The 15,237-nt window shown below is 33.4% G+C and overlaps 2 protein-coding genes and 1 pseudogene across 4 annotated transcripts in view; all 3 read right to left on the bottom strand.

Moving 5' to 3' along the window:
- Positions 1 to 2,708: 2,708 nt before the first annotated feature.
- Positions 2,709 to 6,692, bottom strand: LOC143552708 (ceramide synthase 1 LOH3-like). Of its 2 annotated transcripts, none has more exons than XM_077042859.1 (7): positions 6,473 to 6,692; positions 5,346 to 5,575; positions 5,083 to 5,238; positions 4,189 to 4,374; positions 3,922 to 4,106; positions 3,793 to 3,848; positions 2,709 to 2,921 (listed from the first exon to the last, which is right to left on the bottom strand). In XM_077042859.1, the coding sequence occupies exons 1-6, from the start codon at positions 6,608 to 6,610 to the stop codon at positions 3,817 to 3,819; spliced, it is 927 nt and encodes a 308-aa protein (XP_076898974.1). In that variant the 5' UTR covers positions 6,611 to 6,692; the 3' UTR covers positions 2,709 to 2,921; positions 3,793 to 3,816. The 2 variants fall into 2 exon arrangements, with proteins under 2 accessions (XP_076898974.1, XP_076898973.1); XM_077042858.1 differs by having other exon boundaries at positions 2,709 to 2,931; positions 3,794 to 3,848.
- Positions 6,693 to 10,169: 3,477 nt separating this feature from the next.
- LOC143552726 (F-box/FBD/LRR-repeat protein At1g13570-like) lies at positions 10,170 to 12,216 on the bottom strand (annotated as a pseudogene). The gene is made up of 3 exons (XR_013138700.1): positions 11,428 to 12,216; positions 10,680 to 10,843; positions 10,170 to 10,596 (listed from the first exon to the last, which is right to left on the bottom strand). The product of XR_013138700.1 is annotated as an F-box/FBD/LRR-repeat protein At1g13570-like (transcript).
- Positions 12,217 to 14,558: 2,342 nt separating this feature from the next.
- Positions 14,559 to 15,237, bottom strand: part of LOC143552725 (F-box/FBD/LRR-repeat protein At1g13570-like) — a 36,233-nt gene continuing 35,554 nt past the window's right edge. The window contains exons 4-5 of the mRNA XM_077042870.1: positions 14,974 to 15,141; positions 14,559 to 14,891 (exon numbers count right to left, since the gene is read on the bottom strand). Of these exons, the coding sequence (XP_076898985.1) occupies positions 14,631 to 14,891; positions 14,974 to 15,141 (429 nt within the window). The 3' untranslated portion in view covers positions 14,559 to 14,630. The remainder of the gene's footprint in view (positions 14,892 to 14,973; positions 15,142 to 15,237) is intronic.

Below are 15,237 nucleotides of genomic sequence, written 5' to 3'. Positions count from 1 at the left end.
TGCTATTATGAACATTATGTGACAAATATGTCCTTCTGCAATTCGACTGATATGCCCTTGGTTTCATATTTGACCCCTACCGGGTCAACTTTATCAATCTGGCTCTTCTTAAACTGCAATTTGAATTAGTACCCAACCTATCTAATAAACGACAGATCTAGGAGAAAAGAAGCAAAACATACAATGAAGAACATGGGGACATAAGCTTTTTTGGGTATTAGCATGTAGAAGTAAAATATATGTTTTGGATATAATCTAGCATGAATCAGCATTGTGTAACAACACTATGCAGAATACATTAGCGACACTGATATGGTCTAAATATGTTTGCACCGCAACATTCACTTGACAACCCAACTACGCCGCAAAGCGGTGGGTGAGCCAACTAGTTCATAACTATATAAATAAGAGTTTTAGAGTTATTCATTTCTTTTTTATACTCATTCCTAAGCAGTTTGATGATATCAATCATATCATCACCCGATTCTTGGTTGGCTGCATGTCGACTATCATCCTCCCTGTCATCGTATCTTTGTTTTCCTTTTCGTCAAAATTGTTAACATACAAACACACAAAGACACACATAAAAGTTATTTATATTTCTCTTACTACAATGCAGTCACAACTGTAGCTCTTGTCACCACAATCACAACTCTTGACTTCGTAGTCGTTTCTTTTGCATTCACAGTCTAGTGCATGCTATCATAGTCATAGCTCTTAGAGCATCCACAATGATTGCAACTCCAAACAAACACCATCCCACTCTGGCTCACTGCTCACATTCTCCTTTCCTTTCTCTCATCCCATCTCCTCTTTCTAATCTCTCCACAACAGAGTTTGTAGCGGTTTGTGGATTAAAACAATTTGCTCTCTTTCTACTTAGTAGACATCGATTTGTGGGTGTCGTCTACAATCCAATTGGTAGCCACAACAACACCATTGGAGATGCTATTATTGTTGCATACCTACGTTCTCATCACCATACATTGTTGTCATGCCTCTTGCCATCTATAGATTTTTCCTTTTATAATTATGATTTTTTGTGTACATAAGACTTCTTTTTATTACTTTTGTTATAATGTGAACTTATCGAAAGTTATCGTTAAATTCGGTTTCGTCATTAATCTATAGATGATTGAAAAAACCCTTTAAATTGTTGATGAAAAAAATTAACACACCATTGATTAAATTGTGTGAAGTGGTCAATTTGCTCTGAAAAGTATAATATATTAGTGACAAATAGAGATTAAACATAGGATGCACACGTCGCTAATTATTAATTAATTAAGTTTATTATTCTATAATTGAAAGTGATAACCACCCTATAAGCCTTCAATTGGCTAGGTTAATTAACCAATCACATAGCATTAAAAGCTTTAAGAACTAAGGTTATATCCACTAATTATTTCTTCCCACTTTATTATTGGTCTCTTCTAGATGTTAACAAGGTATTTGAGCCACAAACCTTCAACTTAAATATTCTCTAATTAAGTGCCTAATGTTTCTACTTATCGTCATAATTAAATATTGTAAAACAAATAAGTCGTGCGGAATTTGGTGTCATAATCACCTAGAATTAATCTATCGTGCCTAAATTCCTAGCTTAAATTTATAGTTGATAAACCACGTGTCAAAATTTAGCATATAGAAGATTTCAGGTTCATAAGCTTAACAAACAAAATATAATAAAGTTATATTACTTTTAACTTAAATACCGGTAAATATGTATGTTTTATAATCACATTGAACAAACGAAGCATTAAAATATATCACTTTCTTAATTATTGAGCTCTAAGACATTCTTTTCCCTAGAAAACACATCACTAAATACATAGGTCAAGTTTTATCCTAGACGGACCTAGAAATACAAATGTAAATAACTTTACATGGTGTAGTTCAAAAGTAAGAGTCAGCAGTGACGGACCTAGAAATTTTTTCATATGGGTCGGAAATTTTTTGGGTCGGTACTTAGTTATACGGGCTTAAAAAATTGGATAGATATTGATTGGTAGGGTATTGGACTAAAAAATGGGTAGTAAACTCAAATTTAGCTGGATAAATTATTTATAATACATTTATATAATTATATTTGTAAAAAATTTCATTTTAAATTTTATTAGGGCTGGTCTTGAACTTTCATTGGGTCGTTCTCAAAATTCCACAGGAGTTGGTGTCAAAATTTCACAGAATTTGATGCCAAAATTTCACAGGGTTTGTCAGGATTTATACACTATAATCACACTAAGAAAACAAATTTTACAAGGGTCTACCGACCATCCTAGCTATGTGCTAGGTGCGCCAATGCTGATAAGAGTAAGATAGATTGCAGTTGAAAAATAAATAAATTAATTAAGGGGTGAGAATAAGCATATTTCTCGATAATGAAGAAAATGTGCAACATGAATCAAAGCTTATAAGCAATTTAGGGATATCAGCATTTTGTATTGAGAATTCAAAATATCGTTTATACTTTCACTCATTTTCAGTACCTGTATTTTTTTGGTACGGTACGTGACTTCGTTCACACGCCTTAGAAGTATTACATATTAAAGAACAACAAGCAACAACTAAAGAAACTAAATCTTGGACTGATTAATAATACATTCTTGAAAATAGAGTGTTTATCAGTTTCGTTTATTCAATTTATTCGGTTAGATTGGTTAATAATCGTTGTACATGAAGAGTCATCGATGTTCATATGAGAAACACCATGATAACTCAGTAAATTCAGACATCCATCGGTGACAACAAACAAGCATCAAAAGTCTATAAACAAATACTGAACACAATATTGCCGTTGACTTTATATTGCAGTTGACTTTCTATGTATTGACTGATATACATTTTTAAACTTTTAGAACTGATTTCCCCAAATATACATGTCATTCCATTCACAAACAAAACTTCCATGATATCATCCATGTCATCCACCTGCAAGTTAAACAACGTAACGATAAACCTTCTCGTTTAATTAAATCGATAAGAACGCAAATATTATTAAAATCTACAAACTGTTTGTGTGAGCCTGAAAATGAACCGAACGAACACAAACAAAGGCATGTTCGTGTTCGTTCATTTAACTTAAAACGAACACGTAATCAAACATAATTTGTGTTCATGTGCGTTCACATAAAAAATGAACATGCTCATGTCCATTTGATTAAAATCTAAAGAGTAAACTGTGGTTTCGTCCCTGTGATTTGTCCAAATCTGCGGTTATAGTCCATTAGTTTCAAATTTGCGATTTTCGTCCCTGTGGTTTCATTTCACTTGCAATTAAACCCAATCCCACTAACGTCGTTAAGTCTGGTCGTTAAACTCATCCGTGTGCCCCTCACGTGAGGGCCAGTTTTGTCCTTTTTTTTCCAAATACACCCAGCACCTCATGTGAGGATGGCTTGCAAATTATGTTGGGGTTTATTTGGGGAGAAAAAGGACAAACTGCTTGGGTTTAATGATTAGACTTAACAAGGTTAGTGGAGTCGGGTTTAATTGCATGTGAAATGAAACCACAAAGACGAAAATCGCAAATTTGAAACTATTGGACTAAAACCGCAGATTTGGACAAACCACATGGACGAAAACCGCAGTTCACTCAAATCTAAATGACCCGTTCATGAACATAAATGAATGAATAAAACATGTGTTCATGTTCGTTCATTTAATTAAATGAACACAAATTTTATGTTCATGTACATTCCATTATTAAACGAACGAACATAAACAAACTTCCTGTCGAATGGTTCGCTTAACGTTGGTTCGTTTACAGGCCTATGTGTGCAACTGAATTTACCTTCTTTCTACAAGAATCATTAATCAATCTTCATGTTCATGATCACTCTCAGAATCTACAAAAGCAAAACACAACAAAACATCAAAACAATGTATACAAATAATGTAACATAACAAGTAAATACTTACCCGAACGAACATCTTCGCTAATCTTGCCTCTATCTTGAATTTGTTTCACAAGCATTCGATATATAAGCACCCACCAATATATATGAAGAACAAGCAAGCAGAAAAGAAGTGTATTAAACACATAATAATAGATCGGTCCCAACGTCTTATACTCGTCTTTATCCAACACTGGAACAAGTTCATAACTACAGCCACCGAGTAATTTCACAGTTAATAGTATTTCACATGTGAACAAAGAATATTAACATTTTAGACTTTTAGTCTAACCTTGTGCTATATAAGATCCAAAACGGGTAGTAAATAAGCCGAAGAACTATCCACGCGATCACAAATAATATAAATGAAAAACTTGCGAGTCGTTCTGCGCCACTATATTTAGACATCTTTCCCACTTCAAGAAACACGTCACTCGCGTCATGAAGAGCTAAAACAACCGAACCCACACGCACAAACCTATAAGATAAACATATTAAAAGAAGACACGATATTTGGACACCATGCAATATATTGTGAGACCATGCGTCTCGTATAGGTCTATATGGGATAGCTCGTATAGGGCTATACAAGGCGTATGGGCACAATGTTCTTTTTTTAATTTTTGTTAAAAAAATTTTTTATAAGATCCCGTTTTTATTAATTAAAACTTTTAATTAAAAACACACAAAATTTAAAATATAACATTTAAAAACACATAATTTATAAATAAAAATACGCTACTTAAGAAATACATATTTTGCTCCATACTAATTAAATAGCCTGAGCGTTTCGAGGTATCGGCCTTCTAAAAGTCGCCATCTAAAGGCCAATACCTTGAAACTCTCTTGTTATTCATAGGCTGTTCAATTAGTATAAAGCAAAATAGGTGTATTTTAATTTTTAAATATGCGTTTTATTTTATAACTATATGAGAACTTATTTCTTAAATTTTGGGTTTTTTATTATAAATTTTAATTAATTAAAAAAAGGATCTTATAAAGAAAAAATAAACAAATATTCAAAAAAAAGTGACTATACGCCTTGTATAGGCCTATATGAGGTATACTGTCTCTATACGACCCGTATAGACTGCAAAAGGCTACAAGCCTGAAATTTCCATACATATATCAGACATACAATGTCTATATGAGTCGTATAGGCCTATACAGACACCATGGGTATTACCTGGTAATATAAGAGACTGTGATGAGAATTAATGTTGCGACATGATGACCCATCGACACGCCAAAATCAGACCGTCTTGTTTCCCAAAAAATCAAAGCAAAGATGGAGTACAAGTAGAATCCACCAGTATACATGTAAAGGCCTTTTAGTTTTAATCTGAAAATAAATTAAAACATTGTTTCATTATTAACTTTATAAAACTTTATAAATTTGAATTTATGAAAAAAATGAAAGTGCATAATGTGACATTACATAAATCTTACTTGGCTTTCTGGTCAGGCCATTGCTGGGAGCCGGGACCGACCCAGAAGTAGTTAGTTTTAGTAAACCATGGCTCGTTATGAGTTATAACCAACGCGAATATTTCTGCTGAAAGATAATAAACACATTTCCATGCTGATTCTTTAAACTTTCGTGTCTTTTTCTTCGTGTCTACTGTCCCGGTGGCTATCTTTTGGTGATCTTTTCCGAACATTAATCGCCTACCGATAACCTAAAAATGTGATTCGATTATAGACCAACCACAAAACTAGGCATTGTTCTTGTTTGTTTGTTCGTTCATTAATATCATAAATGAACGCAAACTAGCATTATTACATAAATGAACACAAATAAACATATATAGATTTGAAAATAAAAGGCAACATACTAAATTCCAAAGATAATACATAACCAGCCAAATCATAAATCAAGTTAAGTACTTACAGATAATTATCCGAACAGACATAAATGAACGTTCATGAACGCATTATTGAATGGGTGAATGGTCACGAACACAATTGGACGAGTGGGATCTTTGTTCATGTTCGTTCATTTAATTAATCAAACAAAATTGTTTATGTTCGTTCATTTATCAAAACTTTTCAAATTCGGTCAAAGCCGGTCCAATCTGCCACTCGTTCAAAATCAGTCAAATTTTTCTCAAAAATGTTCAAAATCTTTGAAAAATTATACTTATTAATTCAAAATCTGATTAATATGTTTGAGAATTGATGCATAAAGTTTTGAACATTTTTGCACACACACACACACACACACACACACACACACACACACACACACACATATATATATATATATATATATATATATATATATATATATAATTTTAACAAATTACATATAACATTCCAATCCGATCAATCCCTACCACCTAACTAGCGAGTTCTACAACACTGGTTAATCTGCAACAAGATTCATAGTTTACCCCTAGGCCTAAAATACTTAAAACAGATTTTTAGTGAATAAAAAAAAACCTAATTAGTAACAACAACACCCCCCCCCCCCGCCAAAAAAAAAAGTCAACCTAATTCTTGTTAACTCCTAAGAACATATCAACAACAAAACCCAACCCATTAAATGTACAAAAAAAACAATAATAAAAAATTACCTCAAAAACATATCTATCAAGCAAGTATCTAACAAGTGGAAAGAAGACAGCAAACACAGGAAGAAGAGCAAAGTCTTGATAAGCTGGATAAGATTCATGTTCAAAATCCATTGACATTAAAGTATCTAACAAACCCATGAAGATTATTATTTACTACTACTAGTTGTTTTGTGGTTATATTATTAATGGACATGTTTTAAAGAGTCAAAGAAGAATAGTAAGTGAAGACTTTACACAGCAGCAATGTGAATGGTGTTTGCTGGTGACTTGGGTCCCATGTGTATGTGTTTATACGCATGGTTAGTTGGTTGGTTGTGTACTTTTTTTAGTGTATTTTAATGTACCAATGATGTATTGCATTGTGTCATTAGATATTTTCATATTTGGCAAATTAATAAATTAATGGGAAAATTCCTTAAATGACTCAAAAGAAGAAAGAGAAAAAAAAGATCATTTTTTAGTCAAGATTCCCAAAACAATCCAAATAATATGGACTGAGGCGACATCTTGGAGAAATAAACGACGACATTTTTAACCATACAAAAGCTGACACGTGTAAGGACTCTGACACAAAAATCTCGTCTGTTCCGACCATATTTTATACTTAACTCACTTTTTAAAAAACCGTCTATCCAGACGGTTTTTTATGTTTCTCGTCTGGTCCGTTCATATTTTATTATTTCTAACTTCATCTTCTTTTTTATGTTTCTCGTCTGGTGTGTCAGAGTCATTACACGTGTCAGCTTTTGTATGGTTAAAAAATCTCGTCGTTTATTTCTCCAAGATGTCGCCTCAGTCCATATTATTTGGATTGTTTTGGAATCTTGACTCAAAAAGGATCTTTTTTTTCTCTTTTTTCTTTTGGGTCATTTAGGGAATTTTCCCTAAATTAATATGTATGTAAATAAAATAAGACAAATTAGAATTTAATAATCTCATTTTTTTTTTCAGTTGGCTGAGATGTCATCGGTCTCATCTTTCACATTAATTATTTTTATTGAATCTCCGTTAAAAAAAAACTTAACTTCGTTAAGTTAAGTTTTTTTTCCAAATTTTAAATTGATGTTTTAGTGATTTTGTTCATAATGAGAATATGAGTCGATTTATGTAAAACTTACCTTGAAATTGTGTTCTAGATGATGAAATTTTGTTAACTTCTGGTTAACAAAAACTAAATTGTCTGGAGCACCGTTTCGAGGTAAGTTTACATCAATCGATTTGTATCCTCCTTCCGATTAAAAGCCTTAAGACATTGGTTTAAAATTCGGAAAAAACTTAACTGAGATAAGTTTATCTTAACCGAGATCCAATGAAAACAATTAGTGTAAAAGGTGGGACTGTATTTTTTAAATTGAGATTATTATTGGCCAAATACAAAAAGTGGATTTCGAGCTTGGTGCCACGGTCTCGCGGACCAAATATTTGAATATCGAATCGCTTGGACTGTATTTAACGCTTGGGTTTGTCGGGCTTGTCTCAGACTTTATCGGGCACAAGCGCACGGCCTCTACGAGAAAGGATGCATAAATGCCTAGTTGTGCTTGCACAACGAACACATCGCTGGTAGCGAATTGTTGCCGCTCACCTAACGAGTCAAAGGCAAGACAAAACCAGTATACCTTGATCATAAGTTGACGGATTGATCGGCATTTGGGCACCACACTGAGTCTGAGAGGATTGCTCCATGACATAGAGCTTTGAATATATAACTCAAAACGGACAAAGTTTGAGATCGAGCTTGGTTAAGTTATGAAAGTCGAGTTTGAACATTGTTAAGTTATATAAATAGAGGTCGAATTTTGTTCGACTCGTTACCCTCTTATGAGCCTTAGGTGAAATGTGATCCATGTTTAATAAAAAGTTGGTCTTTGTCGAAGGTGATAAATGAAACATTATTTAAAAAAACGTGGGTATCGATAAGTATGTTTAAAGAAGACATCAAACAGAATTCGTTCTTATGGGCAAAAAATATGAAAAAATTATAGGCCTTGAATGAGAAGAATGATGTAATTTCATTCTTACTTCCAAGTAATATTGTACTTAGGTGCGATGCATTTTCGGTGATGTTGTGACTTTGGTGTATGTAACAAACTAACAATTTGGGTTTTGGAGGCTAGTTACTTACTAGTCTTTTTTTGTTTTTAATGAATTGACCGTTAAAAAAATGTAAAAAATAAAATGTAGCCAACCATATTATAATTATTTTAAGTATATTTCGTAAGAATGATACTTGTTTGTTTCTAAAAATTTAAAAGTAGTGGTGTTCATTGTCGGTTTGCAATATATTGATCCATCTAAAACAAATCTATGGGTTTCTCTGTTTCAGATTATATTATTCGGTTCACAGTTTAGAAAATCAAGTGTGATGGTTTGATTTACAGTTTGAAAAATCAGGTTTGACAGTTCGATTTACAATTTGAAAATTGAAATCGGTTATCTAAATTGACCAGCCCTTTACCTTCACTATTTTTTTTCTATCAAACGCAACACTTGAAAATCCATTTATATGATGCATTCAACCACTAGTTTGGTCTAGTGACAAATATGTATGTTCTTTAATTAAAATGTTATGAGTTTTAGTCTCATTTGATATATGATGAACATTATTAGCTGTTCAGAATAAAATAAGAACGAAGAATGATGTTTTTTATTAAATAATATGTTTTTATTGTATGTTTATTTAATACTCCTTACTAGAAATGATGGAAATACTAGCGGTTACAAAAAAAGGAACAAAAAATGATATGCCTTAATTAAATAGCATGCTTTTATTGTACGTTTTATTTAATACTCCTTACTTAAATTATTAACTGTGAATGTTATACATGTGCCACAACCACAGCATTCCTTTTAATAAACATAAATCTTAATTATTTAACATTTTAACTATGATGAACAGATTTTATTGAACTATTGGTTAACTTAAAAAATAATATTTTTTACTTTTTATTTTCGTTTGACACGTTTCCCCACACATCACCCTTGATCTTCTTGACTCGACTGTGCTCCGAGTATCATTGAATTCATAAAGGACTAGAACGAGGTAAACAAATAACGTAAGCTCTTATACCAAATGATCTACAAGCGACTTATTAAGGATTTAAAATGTTTAGGGTATAAGAATTGTAACAAACAGGATACAAAAGTTCACCACTGCCTGAATACCAGTAAAAATTTATCTCCTCAAGTGACTGTTTAGCCTCAAATAAAGCTCGTTTAGTTATCGAGCCCGAGCTTTGTATGAGAAGCTTGTTTAGGCTCGTCGAGCCTTGTGTATTTATAAGCTCTATCTATTTTGTGCTTCCGTGTATTAGTTTCACATTCCACAACCTTACTTTAGCATGCTTAAGGTACTACACAAGCTCGATCCGAGCTTAGGCTCGTTTATGGTTTTCCCTATATAATATATAAAAACATATGTAACTAATTAATAAATAATAAACGAGCTGAGTCCGAGCTTGAGCTTTACAAAAGAAGTTCGAAACAAGCCGAGCTCAAGCCCTTGTAAATCAAAACGAGCCAGGCTCGAGACTAGTCGAGCTCGGTTCGGCTCGTTTACATTTGAATTGGGAAAGGGCTAGCCATCAAACACAACCATTCAAAGGTTGACATATCTTTGTATATGTTAAATAAAGAAACTGCTACTAATTTGCCTTTTGTTATGGTTTATCAGCATTTTGTGACTTTAACAGTACCCGAACATCCCGAACCCTATCTACCCATACAGATCAGTTATCACTTAATCTATGAAACCCGAAAAACCCAAAACCCGAGTAATAAATCCAACGTCGAGAATATTTCTTACACAACGGATCCATAAATTCATACAAATATACGTCATAGATAAAAGAAGTTCAAAACAACTAAAACTAGAAGAGTTCGATTTCAGCTACAGGGGAGGTTTGATGAAACTTCAACAACTTCGAGGTAAACATCAACTTCTCATCAGACGTTAAAACCGAGCGGAAACAAATTTCAATCTTATCGAAGAAAGGGGAGCATATAAGTAAATACTCTATCAACCGTAATTCATTCTCTGAACCATTTGAACATTGAAACACCACCCTTCGAAGCTGCAACAGCCACGCTGTATCGTAGTCTATCTGTAGAGGCGAATCACCATCCTGCAAATAATAACCAACTAGTATTTAAATGCAAAACTATACACAAGATTATATTTTTACAGGACGAGCAGCATGATACATACCGAGTTCTCTGCTGCGATATCAAGTAACAGCAGATTCGGGCAGCTGTTGATCAATTCAAACGCACAAACCTTACACCATTGTCTAAACATATTCCTGATAATTTAAGAACCCTGAGGTTGGGAAAGACGGTAGAGAACCTCTTGTTCCCACCATCTTTTGTCAACTACAAAATAAATATTATTACTTCTTACAGCATTCACATCCCTCTCTCTAAAACTATTTTATCTCAAAATTATCCCTGCGTCCCGTTCTCTTAAATAGAGATATCTTCTCTAATTATAGAGGCACGGAATTAATAAAATAATAATAAAAATAAGCTTATGTGAGTATGATAAAGATAGAGATAGAGCATGATATGTGAGAAATTTTTAAAGATTAAACAAATTTTTAGAGAAAAATGAGTATTTTTTATAAATTTAGGAATACTGGTTTTAAATAATCCCAACTATAAATAACAGGCCCAACTTAACACTTGACTGATGGTGGTCCCAACAAAAGGTGTATCTGCTTACAACAGTCCGCCACTAACAGATACCTAACGCTGTTAGTTGCAGGTCACCAGAAAAACGTTTTTGGCAGGAAAACTCACATTTTTAACTAAAAAACTCGATCTTTCCGACCAAAAACGTTTTTCCAGTGACCTGCAACTAATGGCATCAGCCAACTAGGGCATGGTTGGAAATATTTAAAACCGATATTCCTAAATTATATAAATAGAGATAGAGAATGAGACGTGAATACTCTTGCCCGACATTCTTCAAGATCCAAGTGAAGCTCTTCAAGTTTTGGAAGGGAACCTAGAAGCTTAAAGATAATACTGGCGATGGTCGTCTCGTCATCGTCCCAAAATTTCAAAGTTAATGTTTTGAGATTTTCAAGTTTTCCAATCCCGTCGAATTTCACTTTGTCCATTTCAAACATATCATCCATGGCCAAATTCTCGAGTAAAGGACACCGACTAAAAAATTCTCCAAGTTCAATATCCGCTATAAATACTGCAGACACCTCTAAGCTCAACAGGTTTGGAAACCCATGAAAATTAGGCGGGAACATGAAATAAAAATTGTTAAGTTTCAAATGTTTCAACTCTAAACAAGAGAAAATATGGGTATGTAACTCGAGGTTTATATCGTGCCCATTGTCAATAGTAAGATCCTCAACTCCTTTTCTCGACAACAGCAAAATCAAATTACTAAAATCTTCGTTATTCATATCTTCAACATCCAATAAGTCATCTATGGTGAGATCAAACTTAGTAATGGCACCTTTAAGACGAAGAAGAATGCTGCTTATAATTCTAAAGTGATTAACTTCACCTTGCGCTTGTAATAAATCATAGAAGTCCGTATTAAATACGAGTTGGCTAAGCAGAGTCCACTTAGACCTCCAGTGTCTAGCCAAGATACTGGTCTTCACTGCATCTTGTATTGGCAACCGATCCAGAATATTAGTTGTTATAATGTCTGGCATGTTGCTAATAATATCTTCAGGAGCAAACTTGGATGCTTTACGCATCGCCCCGTCAATAAGCTCCATTATCTAACAAGAAGGCACGTATCAATCATAAATAGCCATGACATTCATATACAGATGTTACATAGGATTTATACAGATGTTACAGCTCGTTAAAGTGATTTTTCAGTTCGTTTCAGCGCGTAACAGCTCGTTTAAGCGATTTTTAGTTCGTTTCATCGCGTAACAGCTCGTTTAAGCGATTTTTCAGTTCGTTTCAGCGCGTAACAGCTCGTTTAAGCGATTTTTCAGTTCGTTTCAGCGCGTAACAGCTCGTTTAAGCGATTTTTCAGTTCGTTTCAGCGCGTAACAGCTCGTTTAAGCGATTTTTCAGTTCGTTTCAGCGCGTAACAGCTCGTTTAAGCGATTTTTCAGTTCGTTTCACCGCGTAACAGCTCGTTTAAGCGATTTTTCAGTTCGTTTCACCGCGTAACAGCTCGTTTAAGCGATTTTGAGTTCGTTTAACAGCTCGTTTAAGCGATTTTATAGTTCGTTTCATCGCGTAACAGCTCGTTTAAGCGATTTTTCAGTTTGTTTCAGCACGTAACAGCTCATTTAAGCGATTTTTCAGTTCGTTTCAGCACGTAACAACTCGTTTAAGCGATTTTTCAGTTCGTTTTAGCATCTAATAGCTCGTTTAAGCGATTTTTCAGTTCATTTCAGCACTTAACAGCTTGCTTTAGCGATTTTTCAGTTCCTTTCATCACTTAACAGCTTGTTTCATCATGTTTTTGTTCCGTAGTTGTCGACTTTTCAGTTTCGGTTAATTTGTCGATTTTTTTGAACAAGGACAACGGACGAAACGTTTTAGTTTTTTTACATTTTTTGTTTTTGTTTTATTTTTTGAGTTATGATTTTTTTATTAATTTTTTTGAATATTTTTTGATGGTTTCTATTAAGATCAAAATCCCTCAAAAAAAGTTCAAAAAAAAACAAATAAAAAATCATAACTCAAAATATAAACGAATAACGAAAAAAGTAAAAACACTAAAATATTTTCGCCGTTATCCTCGTTCATAAAAAAAAAACCGACAAATTAACCGAAACCGAAATGTCGACGAAAACGAATCAAAAACCTTAATCGACCCGTCTAGTGCGAAAACTCGATAGAAACCGAAACCCAACCCGTCCAGTGCTAAAACTCGTGTCGGCACGAAAGCTGATCCGAGCCGAAACCTAAACCGATATCGTTCCAATCTAAAACCCGTTTCAACCCAAACATGTCACTTTTCCTTAAGACACTAACCCACATCGACCCATGTAGTTAAATTTGTCAACCCATTTTGACCCAAAAATAAGAATGTGGAATTTAAAGTGACCAATTTAATTAAAACCTATGACCCAAATCAACCCATTTGAATTTTAAAACAACCCAAATTGACCCATTTGAATGGTTTGGGTCAAGGTTGCCATCCCTAGTTAATGTACATTAAGGATTAATGTATTGGATCTTTTCACCATATATATATATATATATATATACAGATGTTACATAGGATTAAATTTTAAAACTCAAATAATTGATAAATGAATTATAAAAATAGGTTCTAAAACTAGACAACACAACCTTTATAAAGTGTGAGAAAACAAAACCGTTCTAAAAAAGTAAAAACACAAAAATGTTTCCACCGTCTTTCTCGTTCTAAAAAAACACACACACACACAATGGTGAGTGAAAAAGATCATTGTATTTTGTGTTTATATTCGTCATTGATTATGTCATGTTTCCTTGACATTGTGATTTTTTTTTCTTTAAATTGTGTTATATTACTCAACATTGTGATATATTGTGTTCGACATTGTGTTATATTTCGTGATATATTGTGTCTTTTTTTAGCTATAATTGTATCTTTGTTCATTTTCGTCATTGTGTCTTTGATATCGGCATTGTGTCTTTTCATCAATTTTTTTCTTATTTTTTTTTTGTACGGGCGATGGCGGAAACATTTTAGTTTTTTTAAATTTTTTTCGTTTTTTATTTATATTTTGAATTATGATTTTTTTTAATCTATTTTTAAGAGATTTTCTGTACGGTCACAAATCATTCTCACACTTCTTATTTTTGTCTCATTTAGTATTTTAACTTTACCAAAATAACTATATAGATGTTGGAAGTTAGTTTTTGGCTTTTGTGTGACTGTTTTCCCCCATGGAAGTGAATAAACTGCTTAAAACTTTAGTATAAAATATAAATAAAAATAAACATGCTTGCAATATTAAAATTGTTTAGGCTACTTATTTGCCTTTTGTTGTATCAACATTTTGTGACCTTAATAGTACCCGAACATCCCGAACCCGATCTACCCATGCAGATCAGTTATCACTTAATCTATGAAACCCGAAAAACCCAAAACCCGAGTAATATTCATTACACAACACGGCCATAAATCCATACAAATACGCGTCAAATATAAAAGAGAAGTTCAAAACAACTAAAACTAGAAGAGTTTGATTTCAGCTACAGGGGAGATTCGATGAAACTTCAATAACTCCAAAGTAAACATCAACTTCTCATCAGAAGTTAAAACCGAGCGGAAACAAATTTGAATCTTATCTAGGACAGGGGAATTTGCAAGTAAAATCTCTATAAACCGTAATTCATTCTCCGAACCATTAAAACATTGAAACACCACCCTTCGAAGCCGCAATGGCAAGATTATATCGTACTCTACCCGTGGAGTAAAAACCAACTCAGCATTCTGCAAGAATAACCAACTAGTATTCAAATGCAAAACTATACACGAGATTATATTATTACAAGACGAGCAGCATGATACATACCGAGTTATCTGTTGTGATTTCAAGATACAGCAGATTCGGGCAGGTACTAAGCAATTCATAAGCACATGAAAACATCACACCGTTGTCTAAACTTATTCTCGATAATTTAAGAAACTTGAGGCTGAGAAAGACGGTTGGGAACCTCTTGTTAGCACCGCCTTTTGTCAACTACAAAATAAACTTGTACTATGGTCAATGTAGATTATTACTAGGGGTGTTCAGAATTCGATTCGGATTCGAAAAAAAAGACAGAAAATCGACTCG

Source organism: Bidens hawaiensis, unplaced genomic scaffold (assembly GCF_021521415.1).
Source record: "Bidens hawaiensis isolate Kalapana, Puna unplaced genomic scaffold, B.hawaiensis_p1.1 tig00017009_1, whole genome shotgun sequence".
NCBI lineage: Eukaryota > Viridiplantae > Streptophyta > Magnoliopsida > Asterales > Asteraceae > Bidens > Bidens hawaiensis.
The sequence above is the reverse complement of the archived record's forward strand: the minus strand, read 5'-3'. Positions and strand labels throughout refer to the sequence as shown.

Excerpts from the sequence above, each read along its gene's own strand:
- LOC143552708 (XM_077042859.1), bottom strand. The coding sequence starts at position 6,610 with ATGGGTTTGTTAGATACTTTAATGTCAATGGATTTTGAACATGAATCT. Across the intron at positions 5,239-5,345 it reads TGGCCTGACCAGAAAGCCAA|ATTAAAACTAAAAGGCCTTT; the intron begins GTAAGATTTATG and ends ATTTATTTTCAG. Across the intron at positions 3,849-3,921 it reads TAGCGAAGATGTTCGTTCGG|ATTCTGAGAGTGATCATGAA; the intron begins GTAAGTATTTAC and ends TTGCTTTTGTAG.